Source organism: Amia ocellicauda, chromosome 16 (assembly GCF_036373705.1).
Source record: "Amia ocellicauda isolate fAmiCal2 chromosome 16, fAmiCal2.hap1, whole genome shotgun sequence".
NCBI lineage: Eukaryota > Metazoa > Chordata > Actinopteri > Amiiformes > Amiidae > Amia > Amia ocellicauda.
Window position 1 is genome coordinate 10,815,373 of NC_089865.1, and position 19,275 is coordinate 10,834,647.

General features: G+C 36.8%; 3 protein-coding genes across 3 annotated transcripts in view; 1 reads left to right on the top strand and 2 right to left on the bottom strand.

Annotated features, from left to right (window-relative positions):
* Positions 1 to 5,336, bottom strand: part of ifih1 (interferon induced with helicase C domain 1) — a 29,626-nt gene extending 24,290 nt beyond the window's left edge. Inside the window, exons 1-4 of the mRNA XM_066687239.1 lie at positions 5,250 to 5,336; positions 3,930 to 4,529; positions 1,334 to 1,508; positions 182 to 367 (exon numbers count right to left, since the gene is read on the bottom strand). Of these exons, the coding sequence (XP_066543336.1) occupies positions 182 to 367; positions 1,334 to 1,508; positions 3,930 to 4,373 (805 nt within the window). The 5' untranslated portion in view covers positions 4,374 to 4,529; positions 5,250 to 5,336. The remainder of the gene's footprint in view (positions 1 to 181; positions 368 to 1,333; positions 1,509 to 3,929; positions 4,530 to 5,249) is intronic.
* A 50-nt stretch (positions 5,337 to 5,386) lies between these two features.
* On the top strand, positions 5,387 to 11,794 carry gca (grancalcin). Its single transcript, XM_066687241.1, has 8 exons — positions 5,387 to 5,555; positions 6,804 to 6,944; positions 8,031 to 8,100; positions 8,378 to 8,421; positions 9,380 to 9,527; positions 10,140 to 10,253; positions 10,471 to 10,529; positions 10,620 to 11,794. Exons 1-8 carry the CDS (start codon positions 5,532 to 5,534, stop codon positions 10,644 to 10,646), a joined length of 627 nt encoding a protein of 208 aa, XP_066543338.1. The 5' UTR covers positions 5,387 to 5,531; the 3' UTR covers positions 10,647 to 11,794.
* Positions 11,795 to 12,285: 491 nt separating this feature from the next.
* kcnh7b (potassium channel, voltage gated eag related subfamily H, member 7b) overlaps positions 12,286 to 19,275 on the bottom strand; it is an 81,388-nt gene continuing 74,398 nt past the window's right edge. Inside the window, exons 16-17 of the mRNA XM_066687947.1 lie at positions 16,223 to 16,403; positions 12,286 to 15,553 (exon numbers count right to left, since the gene is read on the bottom strand). Of these exons, the coding sequence (XP_066544044.1) occupies positions 15,257 to 15,553; positions 16,223 to 16,403 (478 nt within the window). The 3' untranslated portion in view covers positions 12,286 to 15,256. The remainder of the gene's footprint in view (positions 15,554 to 16,222; positions 16,404 to 19,275) is intronic.

Here is a 19,275-nt window from a genome sequence, read left to right on the forward strand (position 1 = left end):
AGCTGGTTTGTAGTTGAGAGTACATCTTTTCATCCATGTTTGGCCAAGTAAAATATAGATTTAACTAGCTATATCTGACATAGGATTGTTGGTGGTGTTGTTTTGGCAGTGGTCCTACAGGTGACACTGAATGTCTAATGTCTAAAATCAGTCAGTGTACTTGTTTTAACATTGACAGTACCTGAATTTACAGATAGATTTGCCAAGGATTCCTCCATACTTCTGTTACTGCTATCCATGCTGCTGTTCAGGGTCTCTTCTGTTTCCAGGGAGATGTTATTTGTTTCTTCTTTTTGGTCCTTATCGTCAGCAAGTTCATAGGCATCTTTTAAAACCCCAGGTTTTGTGCTTTCATCAGCAACATGCTCTAAAATAAATGTGTACATTTAGAAATATAAAAAAGACAATGATCAGTCTTGACTTCAATACAAAAACACAGCAGTAAAAAATAATGTTTTTAAATATCTTTTGTAAAAACCTCTGATACTGCCAGTTCTGTAGGAAATCATACCTCTGTACTTGATGATATTGTGCTGTGTGTGGGATTTTTCTTTGTTTGTGTTTGTGGATTTGAGTGTATAGTTTTTGTTCAATGCTTTTGTTCCTTTCTTCTTTTTCAGTAATGGAATGTTTTGGTTCTTTAGTGTCTTTCTATAGAACCTTAAGTTACTTTGTTTATTCTTCATTCATTTTCCATAATACAACTTTCCATATCAAATCACACGTTTAGTATGTGGGTGCTTAATTAGTTCCTTTTACTTTAAGTGGGAAAGAAACCGAAGCTGCCTTATTTGGACATGTGGGCAGAACTGAACTATTGAGTTTTTTCAGAGGGTGGCACAGATGTTACAGATGTAGATGTAGTTGTAGAAGCGGATGGTATGGTCAGTTTTGCAGTATCGACATTTATTTTGCCTTATTAGTCTTTTCATTTTGGGCTAAGAAGCCAATGTAATACGTCTATGCCTTCTATGGCAGTTCCTCTCATTTCAACCCGTATTGAGCTTGAAAATGCATGTTACAATATTGAACTAAAGTTTAAACTAACACAGCAGACAATACGATGTTCAAATTTATTGGACAATTTTTAATGTATTAAACCACCATCAATTCATAACATCAGCTAGGTAAATTATGGAATGATAAGTCATTCTCCAAATGTTAAGCATGTATTTCTACTAACAATAAAATCAATTGTTTTATAATTAAATCCTAATGTTATATACATAAAAGCTGAACAGAATGATGTATGTTCTTTTAATGGTCTTCAAAATGTAGAAATGTAACATACATTAAGTAAAAATAGATACAATTCAAGGATCAAAATACCTACCGTCCTCTGTGCCATCAGATGGGCCTCCTGTCAGTTCCATGACCAGATCCCCATGTTGTGCTCTCTGTAGTGCTTTCAGAAAGTCAGAAAACCAGCCAGGGGGCTTTTGAACTATTCTTCGTAGAAGTAATCGTGCACCATTTATATTTCCATGATTATCAGTTTCTGCTAATATCTAAAACAAAAATGGAACACATTCATATTAAATTATACCTCTTATTTTGCCATCTTTACAAATAAAACAACTTGCAGAAGTGATTCACTTGAATACTAACAGTCCATCAATAGGCATGTGGTTGCTCTGTTTAATACAGTATTATAAAACAAAACCAGATTTGAGTGTGTACATTGTTTAATACTATTGTGCATATGCTAACTGGACAATACATGGTAATTTATATGGAAGATTGGTAGAGAAGAAAGGAATCCATTTCTGAAAAAAATGTGGCATAAATTCTGTGGTCCAATAAAACAAAAATTGAACTATTTGGCTTAAATGCAAAGCACATCACCCAGATAACACCATACTGTGAAGCATGGTGGTGGCAGAATCATGTTATGGGAAAGCTTTGCAGTGGCAGGGTAAAGGGCAAAATGGATGGAGCTAAATATAGGCAAATCCTTGAGGAAAACCTGCTTCAGTTTGAAAAAAAAACTAAGACTGGAATGGAGATTCACCTTTCAGCAGGACTATGGACACCCTGTAGTAGCTTAAAAACAAGAAAGTGAATGTCCTTGAGTAGCCCAGTCAAAGCCCGGACTTTAATCTGATTGAAAATCTGTAATAAGACCTAAAGATTGCTGTCCACCAAAGATCCCCAGTCCAAATTGGGCTGCTGCTGCTGATGATGATACATGCCATTTCCCCTAATATTTTCTAATTGAAAAAGGAAGACAAACGTTATGTTAAAAGTGGTACTTGTGTGCCCTCTACTGGTTATTTCATGTAATTTAATAAGAACATATGAGCATAAGAAAGTTTACAAACGAGAGGAGGCCATTCGACCCATCGTGCTTGTTTGGTGTCCTATCTAGTCTATTTTTAAATATTCCCAAATTTTCAGCTTCAACCACATCGCTAGGGAGTTTGTTCAGATTGCAACAACTCTCTGTTTGAAGAAGGAGAGGAGCATTTCCAGATCTGCAGGGACACACGCACCCGGGGACACAAATGGAAATTGTGCTTCACGGCATTCAAAATGGAAAACAGGAGACACTTCTTCACACAGAGAGTCGTCACAATCAGAACAAACTCCCCAGCGATGTGGTAGAAACTGAAAATTTGGGAACATTTAAAGTCAGACTGGATAGGATCCTTGGATCACTCAGTTATTAATGGACACCAAACGAGCACGATGGGTCGAATGGCCTCCTCTCGTATGTAAGCTTTCTTATGCTCTTATGTTTCGGTCACTCCTACAACATCATAGTCATTCTCCAGCACTGTGGCTTCTAGGTCTAACATCTTGTTCCTTATACTCCTGGCATTGAGGTAAAAACATTTCAGGACTTTCCTACTAGTAGCTTCCCTTTGTTTCCTTTCCTTAGTGGGACATCTCCCATTGTCAGAGCTGCCTGCCCCCCTGGTCCCTAGTTTAAAAGATTCTCAATTACTCTGCACATACTCTCTCCTAATGCATTAGCCCCCCTTCTGTTTAGATGTAGACCGTCTGGTTTGTACAGGTCCCATCTTATCCCAGAAGAAAGACCAATGCTCCATAAATCTAAAACCCCCTTCCCTACACCATGATTTCAATCACTTCCTAATCTCTGCCTGTCTCCCTGGCCATGCACGTGGTACCAGAAGTATTTCAGAGAAAACTACCGTGGAGGTTCTGCTCTTTAGTTTACCTCCCTGTTCTGGGGGGGAGTGGGCACAATGGTGCTCTGGTGCTCAACTGCCCTCCCATCACCCCCGGAGCCATCACTGTCCAACTCACTGTCCAGCAGTTGGAACCTGTTGGGCATTTCTAGCTCTTGGGATGTCTCTAAGGGTTGTGTGTCCCTTTTCTGCGGTTACGACCTACTGTAACCCAGCAGTCCTGTACACTTTCCTGCTCTAAGGGTTGGTTTATGTCCACTGGTCAACTGCTTGACTTTTGTTTGTCACCAAGAAACAGCACAGTTTAGGCTCAACAGCAGCTATAAGTCCCCTTTTGTCTACCTGCCCCCAATTCACACCTAGGCTCCACCTGGCACAACTCACTTAACTGAAATCCCGCTAGTCCTAGACTAATTCACCTTTCCCTCAACCTCTTTACTTTCACCAACTCAGCAGCTGTACTGAATTGGCAGACCACAGACACGATTAACTTCAATTAAGGCAGTTCAAACAAAATCAGGAATGCTAAGACTGTCTGAAACTAGGAACACAACAACATGACTGCCTCTCACCTGTACTGTCCTGTGTCTGTCTCAAGATGTGAATAAAACTGCAACAGCTGCTTGCTCAGAAGCTCTCTCCTTTAAGTACTAAAGCAACTATTCTGGGCTGCAAAATGAGACTGTATTATAGATGAGTCACTTATAGGTATAATAGTGGGTAAGGCATATCTGGTAGGACAGTGATGTAGAAAACATGTAAAGAAATGCTTACATTCTCTTTGTCTTCCATAGTCAGTATATCCAATTCACAACAAAATAAGGCGACATCACGGGGTTTGATCTTATTTACAAGATTGGGAGCCAGCAGGTGGATGAGGCTGACACAGTAGTCGTTCTCGGCTTCCAGAGAAGGGGTTGGCATTTGGCTTGGATCCGCATAGATGGCAGCATGTTTGCACCCCCCAAACTCCAGTGCATTCACAAACTCCCTAAACCAGCCCACAGGACGTGGGTTTTTGATGATTGAATGGAGGAGAAGGTCTGCGGCCCGGACATTACTTTCTGTTCTGGCTTTATTGATGATAATCTCCTTTTCTTCACGTTGTATGAAGCTGATATGATCCAAGACAGGCACCACTTGCATCAGGCTCGTTATTTTATTCCGGAAGCAATCATTTATTAGCCACAGGAAGGTTTCTTCTCTCTCACAAGTCATATTGAAGTCTCGGCAGTGAAGCAGAGATGCACTATATTAGAAATAACATGCACTGCCGCTGTCCAGTTGCTTTAACTCTGCGGTAACACCCGTCCAGGCAAAGGCAACTCGTTTAATTGCCCCTGACTTTCACTTTCGATTCCGTCTGCTGTTTCCCTACGTAACAACACGAAAAGAAAACAGAAACGCAAGTGGAAAGAGCAAATCCCAAATGCATGCCAGCATTTATGTCTACCAACTTTTGCTTATCACTGTCATTTAAACAATAAATACAATAACAAAAAATGCAGAAAGTTGTTATATTGCATAATTAGCATCACGTATTCCAAAGAAAATTTAAATATGTATATCAAATATTTCAAATAGGTAAATAGGTGCACAGAGACAATGAACAGTGGGTTTATAGGCTATTGAATCACAGCTGAGGCGAGGGGCTGTGAGTTTTAATCACACATTCAGTCTAAATCACAAACACAGTTGTATTTATTTGATTTTTGTATTATTATTTATGTATTTATTTATTAGCAGACGTCCTTGTCCAGGGCGACTTACAAAATATCAGTGCAATACAATAATAATACAGTGCAGTTCAGGCATAATACATTGTATAAATGTAGAATTGACCCAAGTGTATGGGAGATACAGTAAGCAATATATAAGGTCTTACATCCTAGACTGTAAAAGCTGGTAAGTGCAGACAAGATGTTAAGTCACAGTTAAGTGCTAAGGGAAAGGGAGCACAGGGGAAATCAAAATACACAATACAAGTGCTAGAAATGCAAAGGCAAAAGTATGACAAAACATTGCATAAGTGCAATCTTACAGGAGACTATATAACTAAATGTATAGCCTTACTAGGCGTAACTTATGCATTACCTCTATCCAGACTGTGAACTATATAGCCGTACTTGTCCTTGTTCAGGAGAAAACTGGGAATGTTTTGATTGGCTATCTACGTCATCAATCAGGCGGTCACCAGCAGGGGTGGTGACCACATCCCGTGGTGACGTCACGCAGAGCCAAAGTGTAGGAAGTAGTAGAGGGGCGTATCATCATCATTTGGTGAAATTTGTGAATTATCCGAAATATTGTTTTCCTCCCCTATAACCAATATCGTAGCGGCTTCCTGTAAACCTAGCTTTCCTAAACACGACAAACATGGCGTACCCAGGATACGGTGGAGTAAGTACAATCTGACGTGTGTTTCTTTTTGTAGTTTAGTAGTTGTGGGGAGGGGGTTCACGAAGCGCTACCATAAATAGCGAGGCTTATTATTAGCTTTAAAGGCTCTGCAGCGGGTATGTTTTGTAAAACGGTATTTCTTGATTGGATGTATACTCTTGTACAATACCTGTTTATGGTCCTGCAAATCATTTCCCATGATATGCTGCAGCAGTTGCAATGTAAATGACTTCCTACTCACTTACAAGCTTCCCTGTTGTAGTAGTAATGTAGTACATGAAGTGTCCAACATGCAATCCTGTAGCCAGTGTAGGGTGATTAGCAAGGCTCCTCAGTCAGATTGGGTGTATTTAATCATTTATGAGCAGTGCATTTGTCAATTTATAAGTCTATATGCAGAACCGCTCAGCACATAAACAACAGTGCTAGTAAATTCCTGATGGTGAATTTCCGGGTTATACCGTTAGGTTACGTTACCTTCTTGCACATGGATCTCGAAAAATGATAATAGCACATATTTTACACCTCTGTTTCCAAATCCATGTTGAAAATACTGTACCAGAGACATCGACGATAATGGCACACAAGACACCGTCTAATAGAGATGTGGTTTTTGGATGGGATGCACTCTAATGCAATAACACCTGGTCTGTTTGCCAATTATTTTGTGTCTTTGTTTGTCTTCATCTTTGTGTAAACTGTGATTGCAAGAGTTTGTTCCCAGTTCACGCACGGAAGTCAAAAGGTGTGTGATCATATTGAAAACAAGGCAGCAGGCACACAAAACAGAGACTGAAATCAAGCCAGCAGAGCATAACTTTACTAGATGTGTATATATGGCTGCATGCAATCCTTGTTATACTGCCCAGGGGATCTATTTCAAACCGTGTCTTGACAACTGTTTATACATCATTTGTGTAGCATATGAATCGATTAGTGAGTCTTCAAAACCTAAAGTGCTTAGGTATCCTACTCCGATTTGTGTTTGTTGCAAAGAGAAGGACAACCATTCTGGGTGTCCCATAGGATATGCAGTCACCCATGTCAACAGGTGTGGACACAAGAAAATAAGGATTTGGTAAGGATGTGGTTTCTCTTGTTGGTTGGCACAGAAGAAGAGTAATACATTACTGCACACTGTAAAAGCTTTTACATTGATTGCATTTCCCCCCCCCCCATTGGAATCAATTATAGATACATACATATACCTTGTACATAATGTGTATGTGCTTGTGCTTATATTATCAGTATGGAGGATACGGGGCTCCCATGCCAGGGGCCCCAGCTCCCGGGATGCCCATGTCTGGTCCCTCACTGGGATATGCTGCCTATGGTGCTTTTCCTGGAAGTGACCCAATGTGGGGCTATTTCACAGCTGTGGCAGGACAGGTGAGTAGGCCTATATATTTGTACTTTAGATCAGTGTTGTGCAGACTGTTTCCCCGTTCATGCAGGAAACATTACATCATGTTTCTCATGGTCTACTGGATGCCTTTGATGGGCAATGGCAGCATTTTAAAATGACTGTAACTTAAATGATGCTCCTTGAGATAGATCTATATATACATCATCATTATCAATCTTTATCGACCCACTGCTAGGAGGAGGCCTCCCCAAGATGTTTCCACTTGTTTTCATTTAAAGCATTTCTTTTCTAGGTCATGCCAGCAAAGTTTATTTAATCTTCCCCACTTCTGTCTTTTTCCTCACCTGGGATCCACTCTATAACTTCTTTTGTCCATCTTTGGTCTGTTCTTCTTGTAACGTGTCCAGCCCATTGCCATTTTGCATTTTCACTCTGTCAGTGATGTCACATACTCTTGTTTGTTCTCGGATCAATTTCATTGTTTTTCTCTCTTTGTTATTCCAAGCGTACATCTTTCCATGCTTCTTTATATGTACACTTTCTGTTTAATGTTTGCATTTAGTGATCAGGTTTCAGAGCCTTAAGTGAGCACTGGTAGTATGCATGGATCAAATTCAGTCAATAATTTTCTCAATATTGTTTTTTGAACTGTATATTTTAATTATATATTTTCACAGTTTCCTAGAGAGGTAAAACAGGTGGTTTATAAACCCTTGACTGCCACTGCATAGAAATGAATATTTACTATACCAGAAGAGCATGAATACTTTCAGCTGTAGCTCTATTTTCAGGGATACTGACCTTAAGAAATGTTTATCATGTTCCTTAAAGCTGTCACCCTTGAATTATGGCAGCATTTATCCCATGAGAATATGCCTTCTCATTTCAGTGAATTTCCACTATCCTCTGTTAAATACAAACATCGCTCAACTAGTGTAGTAGGTGGATGGCTTTTATTATTCTTTTTTCAGTGATTTATTTTACAATCTGTTCCAGTCAACTATTTTTTAATTAAGTCAGAAAAAAATATTTGAAAAGGCATAGTTAGCTGGAGTGTGTATATTTTGGAAAGTTTTTTTAAATTGTGAGTGGTTTTGTTTTCTTCACAGGATGGAGAGATTGATGCAGAAGAGCTACAAAGATGCCTAACCCAGACTGGTGTCAGTGGGAGTTACAGTCGTAAGTTGTACATTCATTGTATGATGATGTTGTTTTTTTCTGTATACAACATAAGGTGTTGTATGAGCTATATTGCATTATTTCACCTCTATGCCATGTGCATAGATTACATGTGATCAATGTAACATGGAATTAGTGCAAAGACATAGACATATATTTTTAATCTATTGAAGATTAAATCCCAGTAAAAAAATGACCCAGGAGTTTGGAAATCAGAAAAAAAAGTTTGATGCCTTGACATAATTTGAATGAGTGCTTTTCTTTTCTCTCCCAATAGCCTTCAGTTTGGAGACTTGTAGAGTCATGATTGCAATGCTGGATGTATCCTTTGTGTACACAATGTAATGACTGTAAAGTGTCAACTGCAAGGAAGCTTTGGTAGCAGTGTGTAAGAGTTTGCAGCTTGTTACTAAAACATGCAATTACTTGTTATAGCAGTATTGACTCTTTCACCTCCAGGAGAAAAACTCTAGCTTCTGTTTCGTGAGTATGAACCATAAAGGTATTTTCCATGAGACCCTATTTCAGAGACTTTAGTGCAGAAAGCTGTATCTGATCCTTATGCTAATTTAAGTCTTGTCTACAATGTCAAACCAAAATGCTTTTGGAAGGGTGAGTTAGGAGGGTATGATATTTCTGGTGTATCTCAGCAACTGCAGCTTAATGGGTATCTGCACCTTCCAAACCAGAAGAGAATGCAATAGACTTATTTCAGCTTGTTAAAATATATAGTTACGTATCAACTTGACATTTTGTGAGTAGGCTGCACATTACAGATTCCCAGGGCCTGGCTCTTGAGAGGCTTATTTTGTAAAAGCCTCTGTCACGAGTACAAGATGAACCCTATAGTTATAGATTTTGAATTCAGGTAATGCCACACACAGACCGTAGCAGCATATAAAGGAAGCCCCACATTAGCTTTACGGCTGTCCAGCGCTCCTGTTGGCTGTCCTTCAGCTGTCGTGTGAGCTCCACAGTGGCTGAACGGGTCTGGACTGCAGCAGCACACGGGCATTTGTTGACCTGATGAGCTTATTGAAGGCCTTCAGCTTCACCAGAGTTTCTGGTCAGTACAGTGGTCAAACAGATCTAATATCTCTGTTCAGTAGAACACTGCAAACTGTCTTATTTTGAAGTTTTTGTTTTGAAATTAAAAAAGATGAATGATAGGGAAGAAATATCTACTTATATATTGTGTTTAGAATGCATAAGATAATTAGTGTCGCATGATTAACATTTATTACATGAACACTAGAAATACTTAACCTAATTCCTTCAGAGAGACATGACTGGGAAGATGGGATTTAATGAGTTCAAAGAGCTGTTTGCAGCCCTCAATGGCTGGAAGCAGAATTTCATGATGTTTGATCAGGACAGGAGCGGGACTGTTGAACCTCACGAGATGAGTCAGTCTATTGCCTCCATGGGTAAGTTCATTGTCCGTGGGTTCTGCACTGTTGCCACTTCTCAGAATTGACATAATAAATTCATTCCACCAGTAAATTGTAACACTTGATTCAATAAATGAGAAGAATAAATCCAGTTCCTTGCTTAATAATGTTTTCCTGCATACATTTATGTATAAAGTGTTTACATTGTCCTCGTCAACAGTTATGCAAGTGTCACAATACTCTTTGTTTAATCAAAATATTAAACAAAACACTTGCACACTAGTACTAAGGTGGTGACATAATTGAAATGTTTAAATATTTATATTTTCCAAGTAAGTTTGTAACTAAAAAAAATTTCACATCTTTACAAATATAATGATGTTTAATGTTTTTCACTACATGAATGAATAAGATTTGGTCAGCATGTTACAACAAACAGCCATCAAGGCGATCAGTGTAACTGGACTCGCGGCTGTATGCAGTATTTTGCCAAACATAAAACCAAAACTGTTGACATTCCACAAGGAGAATCTAATGTAAAAATAAATCTGTAAAATACCATAAATTATATAAAGCTATAACATGTCCTTAACACTGACTACTATATTTGACTAGATCTTCACCAAGATATTTTTTGTGGTTTCCTAGGTTACAGAATTAGCCCACAAGCGCTGAGTGGTATTATAAAACGCTACAGCAAGAATGGCAGGATTTTTTTTGATGACTATGTAGCCTGCTGTGTAAAGTTAAGATCTCTCACAGGTAAGACTGGTCTGTTTTGAATTTTAATAGATTTTAGTTTTGTCCTTAACCCGTCAAAATATTCTGTTCATTATTTCATCCATTGTCTATATATGTCTATATGGGTAGAGTTGATGCATTAAAACAGACAGAATACAGGAACCATTTATCCAGATTGTTTAATCAGATTGTAAAAAGTCTGTCACGTCATCAGTGCTTATGTTTCGCCCCTTTATAGACAGTTTCAGAAGGAGAGATGCAATGCAGCAAGGAGTAGTGAACTTTCAATATGATGATGTAAGTATATTGCTCAACAGTATAATTTTTAAAAATATGATATGCTAACCTTGTAATCTGATTGTTGTATTGGTTTTATTCCTTTTGAAGTTCATATTGTGCACAATGTCAATCTGAAAGCCGCCTGGTAAAAAGCCCGGGGATGACTATCATGGAAGCAAGAATTTAAAATGGATACAGAATAGCCATCAAGGGAATCCAACTAACTGGACTCATGGCTTAAGGACCCCAACTGCTGTTTGTGTGGTAAAATATGTGCCAGAAGAATGTTTTTTTATTTTAAAAAACAAGTCCAATCAACAAGAAAAACTATGTAATGGACATTTGTATTGTTTTATTTTGTTTAAGACATAATCCAGAATGAGAACTACTCACAAGGCATGTTTTAAAGCATACAAGGTCACCTGACTAGTACAAAATATATACCTAACTTTGATTGTGATAAATGTTCATCGAAAAAAGGGCATACGTCATGTCTTGGTTATGTTTATAATGAAACTGCTGATAAGAACAGTATTATATACATTTTGTTCTTTTGCCAAATTACTGCAACCTGTTATGTCCTCCCTTTTAGGTAAATAAATGTGTGTTTTGGCCTTGCTAGTAATATCAGTCCTGATAGTTCCAAACACTTTGATAAAAGTTATATCATCTTAAAAGATTGCGGTACCTCATGAGGTGGGCTATTTAGTTATATGAATTCCCTATACAACACAATACACAACTGTAAGCTAACAGCTGAGAGAGTCAAAACACCCTTTTTATAAAGGTGATTCTATCATATCATATGAAAGAAGAGAAAGAAACAATTTAATTCATTTTAAAAGGGAATTTTCTAATATAAAATCGTTTCATATTATTGGTCTTGTTTTCTCTGTTATTTTCACAAAAAACAAGCCCCCACAACATGTAATTTGTAATTGTTAGTTCACATTTAGAAAATGAATACTGAAGTAATGGTCTTATTAATCGATGTTTCAAGAGGAAGTTTTTCTTTCCCCGTGGAGAAACGCACCAAAAGGGGTTTCCCAACATATATTGTCTGCTGTATGTTAATGATAAAAAAAGAATGTGAACTATATAAAATCCTATCAGCATATGTTTTGTTCTTTTTCACTTGCTACCTAATGTTATATGTAACAGTGACAAATACAAAATATTGCCAATGTTTATAACAAAGTACAAATTGTTGTTTATTGAATATTAATGGATTTTATGTGTATTTTTTATGTCAACACAAAACAATAAACAGATATTGTATACAGTATGCTTTTTTTATTTATACAATTGAACAAAAGTTGTTACCTAAATCAACTGTGTTAATATACACAATATATATTTTTAGGAACAGAAACATTCAAATCAGCTGTAAAGTGTTGCATTGTATAAAATATTATACAGTGGCAAACTTTATAAATACTTAAAAACAATTGTGTAACGCACTAGGAGATTAAAAAGTGACATTTTCCCCAATACACCATCTTAATTTATGTGCAAAAGTAGGCAAATCTAAAAGCCTTATAACAAACTGTAGTCTTTATCTCTCTGCTGATTCATAACACTGTCTAAATTTCACCCAAACTATGTGATCAATTTTAAGAGCTTATTTTTATTTCTTTATTCAAAATAAACCATGGCTATAGCTTAAAAGAAAGTGTAGTAGCATAGGTACCAGACCCATACATTATTATTATTATTATTATTTTATTTATTTATTTATTTATTTATTTATTTTATTTTATTTATATTATATATATTTTATTATTATAGTCGTGCCATAAGGTGGTAAGTGGATTGTTAAAAAATAAATGAAACAAGTTATATGTACAGCCATATACTTTTCATATTGAGTTTCTAAACGGCTGGCTCAGTTCAAACACACAAAGTAACATCTATTAAAATCATTAATCAGATACTTTACAACCCTTCATATCCGTTTTGTCGACTTACAACAGTGTGTTTGTATGATACACCCGAACCGAATTGCCAATTTCATGAAATGGACAAGCTATTCTGTCCATTTTGGAAAATGAGGGTGCTGCCCAGAACAGTTTAGCTACAGAAATCCCACTTTTTGGCTTGTTTTTAATGAACAGCTATATAGCAAGGTGTTATAAATAATACATTTTTACTAGGGCCACTTCAAATTTATTTTGATGGCATATTTAATTCAATGCGGAGGTCTTCTAACAGTTTTATGAAATGGGCAAATTAGCATTTAGGGTGCCGCACACACAAACACATAGATATTGTTATAAAGATTGTTTTTTGGGGGGAAGGTTATAGAGAAAGATGCTTTGCATAAATACAGAAAATATTATGTAGGGAGAAAGCCCTCAAACTGATGCTCACAGAGTCATGGGTAACTATTATGTGTAGTCTACTTTATACAACAATTTGTGTTTCTTGGGGAAACAAATAAAGTGTTCCAATAAAGGTAGGTTATACTTTGAATATGATAACAGTGAAGTTTTATTTTAAATACAAAGTGCCACTGGATTTCGATCATAGGAATACATTTTTTTTATTCAGTGAATTGATAATTTAATTAAACATGCTACTTTAGATGAACAGTTAACTTTTTCCTAGCTTTTCTTTCGATTCTATTTTAGTTTTTATTCACAAGGGTGGAGCATTACAAATGTACAAAAAGGTTTAACAGTAATGAAATGTTCTGGCAGAGCTACCCCCCACACCAGTGCAGTGGAAGTCATAGTCATGCTTAACTTTATACACAGCACTTAGAAAAGTAGTAGACCAGCATTGTCTGTGATGATTGAGATCCTATGGACAGAAAGCACAGGGTGGAATGTGAAAAGACAAGAGTGAAGGGCTGATATGAAGCAAAAATATATATAAATACTAAAATAGATCAAGACACCATTGGTTTTCGTTACTGACATTAAAAGTTCAGTATTTGTTATAATAATCTGTAAAAAAAGATGAAATCATGCAACTCTTCATGGGTCATTTGAAACATAGTTTTGTCTCTGACTTTGAAAATGAATTTTGGATAAATAATACATAAACCATTCTGGAAGCAAACTATGTCAAAGATAAGCCAATGTGTAGGTCCTTTTTAAACTGGTATGTTACAGATTAAATAATTTGTCTTGGTGTTTAGGCAAGTATGCTATTGTTTTAAACTGGGTGTATTTGTTCAAATTATATGCTTCATTTTGGTGCACAGCAAATTCAAGATAGAGATTTTTGGAATAGGGTGGAGATACAGGCCACTAGATAGGTCTAATTGAAAACAAGCTTGCCCAAACCTGTCTCAAAACAGCGGATATAAGAGAGACACACCCTTCTTTATTCAGCAGCTCATTGAGAAGGGTTTCAGGCTGACGTAAAAGTACAAAAACAAGGTTACTGAAACAAAAGACATGGAATTTATTAGATTAGCATTGATCAAGGTTATACTTTCAAATATCTAACATACAAACTAGTGGTAAAAGCTAAAAGATCAATTAGAAATCTTAGGTCCTTTGCTTATAAATGTACGACTTGCTTGTTATGAAAAACTGCAAGAAAAAAACAGCTGATATTGATTTTTAAATATTGGTCAATTTTGAATTGTAAAATAATGCTTCTTTGACATTAAACTGCTTAGCACTAAAATGTTAAGGTACAGTAATGTAATGTCTTGTCTTAATAAATAAATGACAATTATTTTATGAATGTATTTAATGCCAGATATTTCCCTGAAGTTCAAGTTTTACATGGATTTGTTTAAATTGTAAATCCACTATTCAAAATAAAATCAACAACCTGATTTTCTGACGTTGATGATGACTTCCTGATACCGGAGCATAGGTTGTGAACTGCAAATAATGAACTTCAAAATTATTGCTTGTATATTCAGCGGATTTTTTTTTTTTTTTTCATTTAATGTAGTGAATATTTCAGTAAAAAAAAATAAACTCTACTAAAACATGGTTTAGGATACTTTCCTTTGGACATTTAAAGTATTTCTCAAATCGTTCATGTTTTTGTCTTGTCTGCAATGACTAAAATGCACATTTAACTTGCAAATACATTGGGTCATTAATGAAGAAATACATCTCTAAATTCAATTTAGCAGTGATGGGATTTTTAACAGGTTTACTAATTCTTTGTGAATATGAATTTGTTTTAGTCCATTTTAGGCACAATATAACACCTGGCTAATGAGCCCGATTATTGGCTGTATACATCAAATCTATATTTTTAAGAATGAATACTATTGGTCTGATCATTTTCAGCAGTATTAAAAATATGAACTGGAATAAAAAAAGCTATACCTTAAGATATTTGGACATTTAAATTTAAATATGTGCTTTTAACAAAGTTTGGTTCAAGTAAGTTATGTTCTGTACAGATTAAAAAAAAATATATATTCATTGCCTAGAAAACATGCAAACATCAAACCCGATTCCCCTTGAAATGAATCGTATTCTGAATGTCATGCAACATAAAACACTTCCAAACATGCATTTCTGTCTGAAACAAGCATGTCAGGTGCCTTGTGTTGCTGGCAGTGTAACGTGTGAGATACAGTATATACACGATAATATTACATTTGATTGGTGATCGATAACTTAAGAAATTATAAAGTTAGGAAAATCTACAGTATTCTTTGCATATGACATTATCCTTCTAGACCCTGAGTCAAACTTAAGAGGATTTTAACTCGTAATGGAAACAGACAGACACTATAACAGCAAAGCAAGAGATCTGAGGCGCGACTAGTTCCCGGGAAGACCAGGATCGGAAACATGCCTGTGGAGTCCCAACATGCCTATGTCGCTTAGGGAAGAATCTGGCAGGGAAGGGTGTCGGATTGGAAGAAGGAAGGTTTTGGACTGATGCTGATAGAAGGGCGCCGTGTGGTCGCGGTCATGTCCCGTCTCCTGTTCCTGTTCCGTCTCTTGCTCCAGGAGGGAGGCCAAGTTCTCCTCCGATGCTGTGTTCAGTTGGACCCCGCTGGACAAGGATTCTTTGGATTTTAGGTTGGGCTTTTCCAAGTCTAGGAATTCTGGACTCTGAAATACAATCATGCACATTTTAAGCTCTTCAAAGCATTGCTTTCACCCATTCCTTGACTGAAGATGTTAATCTGATTTCGTGATAAACTGGGTTGAAAGCTTGGGCTGAACAGTGACTTTCCTCAAGACTTGAGGTGTTGTGACTTTATTTGCACTCAGTACCACATTCGTCAAATTACTTTCACATGCCATGTTTAGTTTTATTTTCTGGTGTTTTGGTCACCTCACTTCCCAAAGTTGCCAAATATGGCCTTTCTCCTAGCTGCATATTTAAACATGTTTCTGGGTGACCAAGCATTTAATCTGTATGCACCTATGCTACTTCCGTTGGGAAATCAGAGAGTTCAATTCACCACTGATTTTTAAATCTAAATGTAGATTTTAAGCCTGACCCGTCAGACACAAAGTCACAGACGAGCTGCTTCAGGGCGGCCTGGGTCAGAGCCACACACAATGGGCAGGGCCTTCACTACATATATGTTTATGCCTTCCACTCCACAAACATAATATATTGAAGGTAAAGGTACTCTCATGCACTTTTGAGGAGCAATGGCTAAGATTAAGAATACATAGCTGATGTATCTTCCTAAGGTTTCTTCCTACTAAAACTCAGTGCTGTCACAAATAGTTTGTAATTTATTAATGGTTTAAATGTCCAGCTATTACCTGAGATGACGGACTGAAGCTCCTGTCTGTTTTTAGAGCAGCTATGGGCTGCACTCGGATGGCCGGCCGGTGGTACTCAGAGCTGGCCGTCACCGTGCTGTAGGCAGGGGGCCCTAAAGTGGTCTGCCTCTGCAGCAGCTGCAGGATGGTCTGAATGTCAGAAGTCATCTGCGATTCTAGTCTGGAAGGGTGAAAGACATTCAAAGAGAAAATGATCAATAAAGTTTTATGAAGGTCAAAAAATATGTATTGCTGCTCGTGCTGAACACAGCTTGCTTGGTTGCTTGTTTGTTTGCTGGGTTACTTGGTTATTTATTTGATGTCAGCTCATGTCACTATTTAGTTATCTATTTCAAATATAATAATAATAATAATAATAATAATAATAATAATAATAATAATAATAATAAAAAAATAAAAAAAAAACAGGTAAAAAACACTGTAATGTAAATAAAGACCACCAGGGGGTGCCTTTGCTCTAACTATTCCCCCAGCAGCTCTGAGTATTGGGAGCAAAGAACAGATGTCCCTAGTGCTCCTCGGCGTGTCTGGTTTTAAATCCCTAAATAACAAACATGTGTTCTTAAAATCTAATTATTCCTCTTTGTATCCATGGCTGGAGAACTGGATTAGTCAACTGTGCAAATCTTCCACTTGTTTGTGACTGTGGTCTCTCTGATTTACAAGTGATTTTCAGCTCCTAGAGATTGTACCAAGATAAAAACAATAAAAAAAAAACACCTTAAATAAAAAAAAAAATCAGTCTGACGGATTTCTCTGCTCATCCTCGTTCGTTTGTTCCTGTTTAAGTGTTTCTGAAGCTGAAAGCACTGTGCCGATAAATATCTGTAATGTTTGCCACTAATGCAAATCTGTTCACAGGTCCATGATTGATCGATATTTATACACACTCACTAGATTACTAGGAAAACTGTGAAAAAAACTGTTTTGTTCTTCAAATACTGTATAAATGAGGCATAATTACTGTTACATAGACTAATGCTAATGAACTGTTTCATGGTAAAATCCCAAGCATTAGATTTTAGATAATGACTGAAATATATATTTATTATGGTTATTATACATGTTTTTCCTCATACATACAACTAAACCCTGTCTTTTATCAGAGTGGATGAAAGTAAAATCATGCAAAGCTTTTGGCCTTTTTGGTCTGTCTGAAACCTGTAGGACTAAAGTTAACTAATCACATATTACTATTTGACCATAACAACCTGTTTTTATCAGCCTCTGTGTGCTACAGAGGCACAGGGGACAGGCAATTATTTAAAAAATGCTCTTTATTTGTGGCCATTATTTCTCAATCAAAGATAAAACAAGAAGACACAGGACTAAACAGCCGAATCAGCTGCAGCCTGCGGTCTTTGTTCAGTAGAAACAAATTCTAAAGGTCAGCAAGAGTACACTATAAAACCTCTGTGTAAATGACAGATGAGCACGGCCCCTTATCTTTAGTGTTGCAGGATCCCTCCAGTTTAAAGGCACCTTTTACTCTGTGGTAATTTATGAGACAATATTACTGGTTCTGTCTAGAGCTATAATCAACTAGTGGAAAACAGGTTTCATCAGAGAGTTATGTGTGGTTTTCATCACCATCTTGAATTCTCTATGAAAATGCATGACATGTGCCAGTCATTTGTAATTTGCCTTTCTTCTGTATCCTAACTTGACCTTTTGACAATCTGATAGTATTCAGAGAAAGCCAATTCAAAGCAAACCAAGCTCTTATTCAGCCACACATTAGTATTTACAATTATTCTCTGCATGAAGACAAACTGAGCAAAGAACAACAAACTTTTAAGTGGCTGTTGGATATTTTAAATTATCATATTGGTATCTTCTACAGCAGTATTTACCCCGACTCTGTACCCAAAAAGTACAACATTCATTTTCCATGATTGTAAAGTCACATAACAACTGTAACTGAGAACTAACATGCTGACATATTTACTTCAGTGTTGGCACATAACATGTTAACACTCTCAACGTACCTTAATACTTAATAATTGTGTATTAATTTGTATGGTAATCACTTTCTTTACACAGAAGTTAAAATGCCCATTTTACTTCCCTTCATGTATCATGTATGTATTACCTTTAAAACCACTGATTTACAAAACAAATTTATGTAAGTAGGCCTACATATCAATGCATATCTGAAAGGCTTAGTTTAAAAAATACACATTATTATTTTAACTCCAAGATCAAGATGATAGTAATTGATTTTACAAATTGTTTTAACTTTAAAACAGCAGACCTTATTATTGGAAAGTAATTGAACATGAACGAGCTAACATGAGCATGCAATATTCATACAGCAGTTCACATTCATGCGAGTACTGTGTAATAAATAACACCACATGTGAAATTACTGGGATGTCAAGTTAAAAATATAGCTAAGTAAGAATCGCAGTGTTTTTATGCAGTGCAGGGCAGATAACATCACATTGGTCAAAAATGTAAATTCTCTCTCCCTCTCTTCCAAGTGAAAAAAACTGCTTTAGTTTATTTTTAATTGGAAAAAGTAGAGTGCACAGTGCACTGGCTGGAAAAAGCTTTCAAAGTCACCTTGACTGATTTCAGAGATGTACAGAATCAATAATATAAAAAGGGAGATAACCTTCCCAATACAGATTTGTTTTAAACATTTGTGATAAACAGCACAAAACATCTGACCAAAATGTTCTTCCTCATTGGCCTCCTTGCTTAGAATGTCAGAAATATTGCTTGCCTAAATAATGTGGAGCAAAAATGTAATGTAAATGTATGTATTATATGGTATACCGATCAGCCATAACTTACAGCCATGTAAGTTGCGAGGTGGGGCCTCCATGGATCGGACTTGTTTGTCCAGCACATCCCACAGATGCTCGATTGGATTGAGATCTGGGGAATTTGGAGGCCAAGTCAACACCTTGAACTCGTGATTCATCAGACCAGGCCACCTTCTTCCATTGCTCCGTGGTCCAGTTCTGATGCTCACGTGCCCATTGTAGGTGCTTTCGGCAGTGGACAGGGGTCAGCATGGGCACCCT

Bases quoted from the DNA above. Each gene is read 5' to 3' on its own strand.
- gca (XM_066687241.1), top strand. From the start codon at position 5,532: ATGGCGTACCCAGGATACGGTGGA. The intron at 9,528-10,139 runs GTAAGTTCATTG...GTGGTTTCCTAG, and splicing joins TCAGTCTATTGCCTCCATGG to GTTACAGAATTAGCCCACAA. The intron at 10,530-10,619 runs GTAAGTATATTG...TTCCTTTTGAAG, and splicing joins TGAACTTTCAATATGATGAT to TTCATATTGTGCACAATGTC.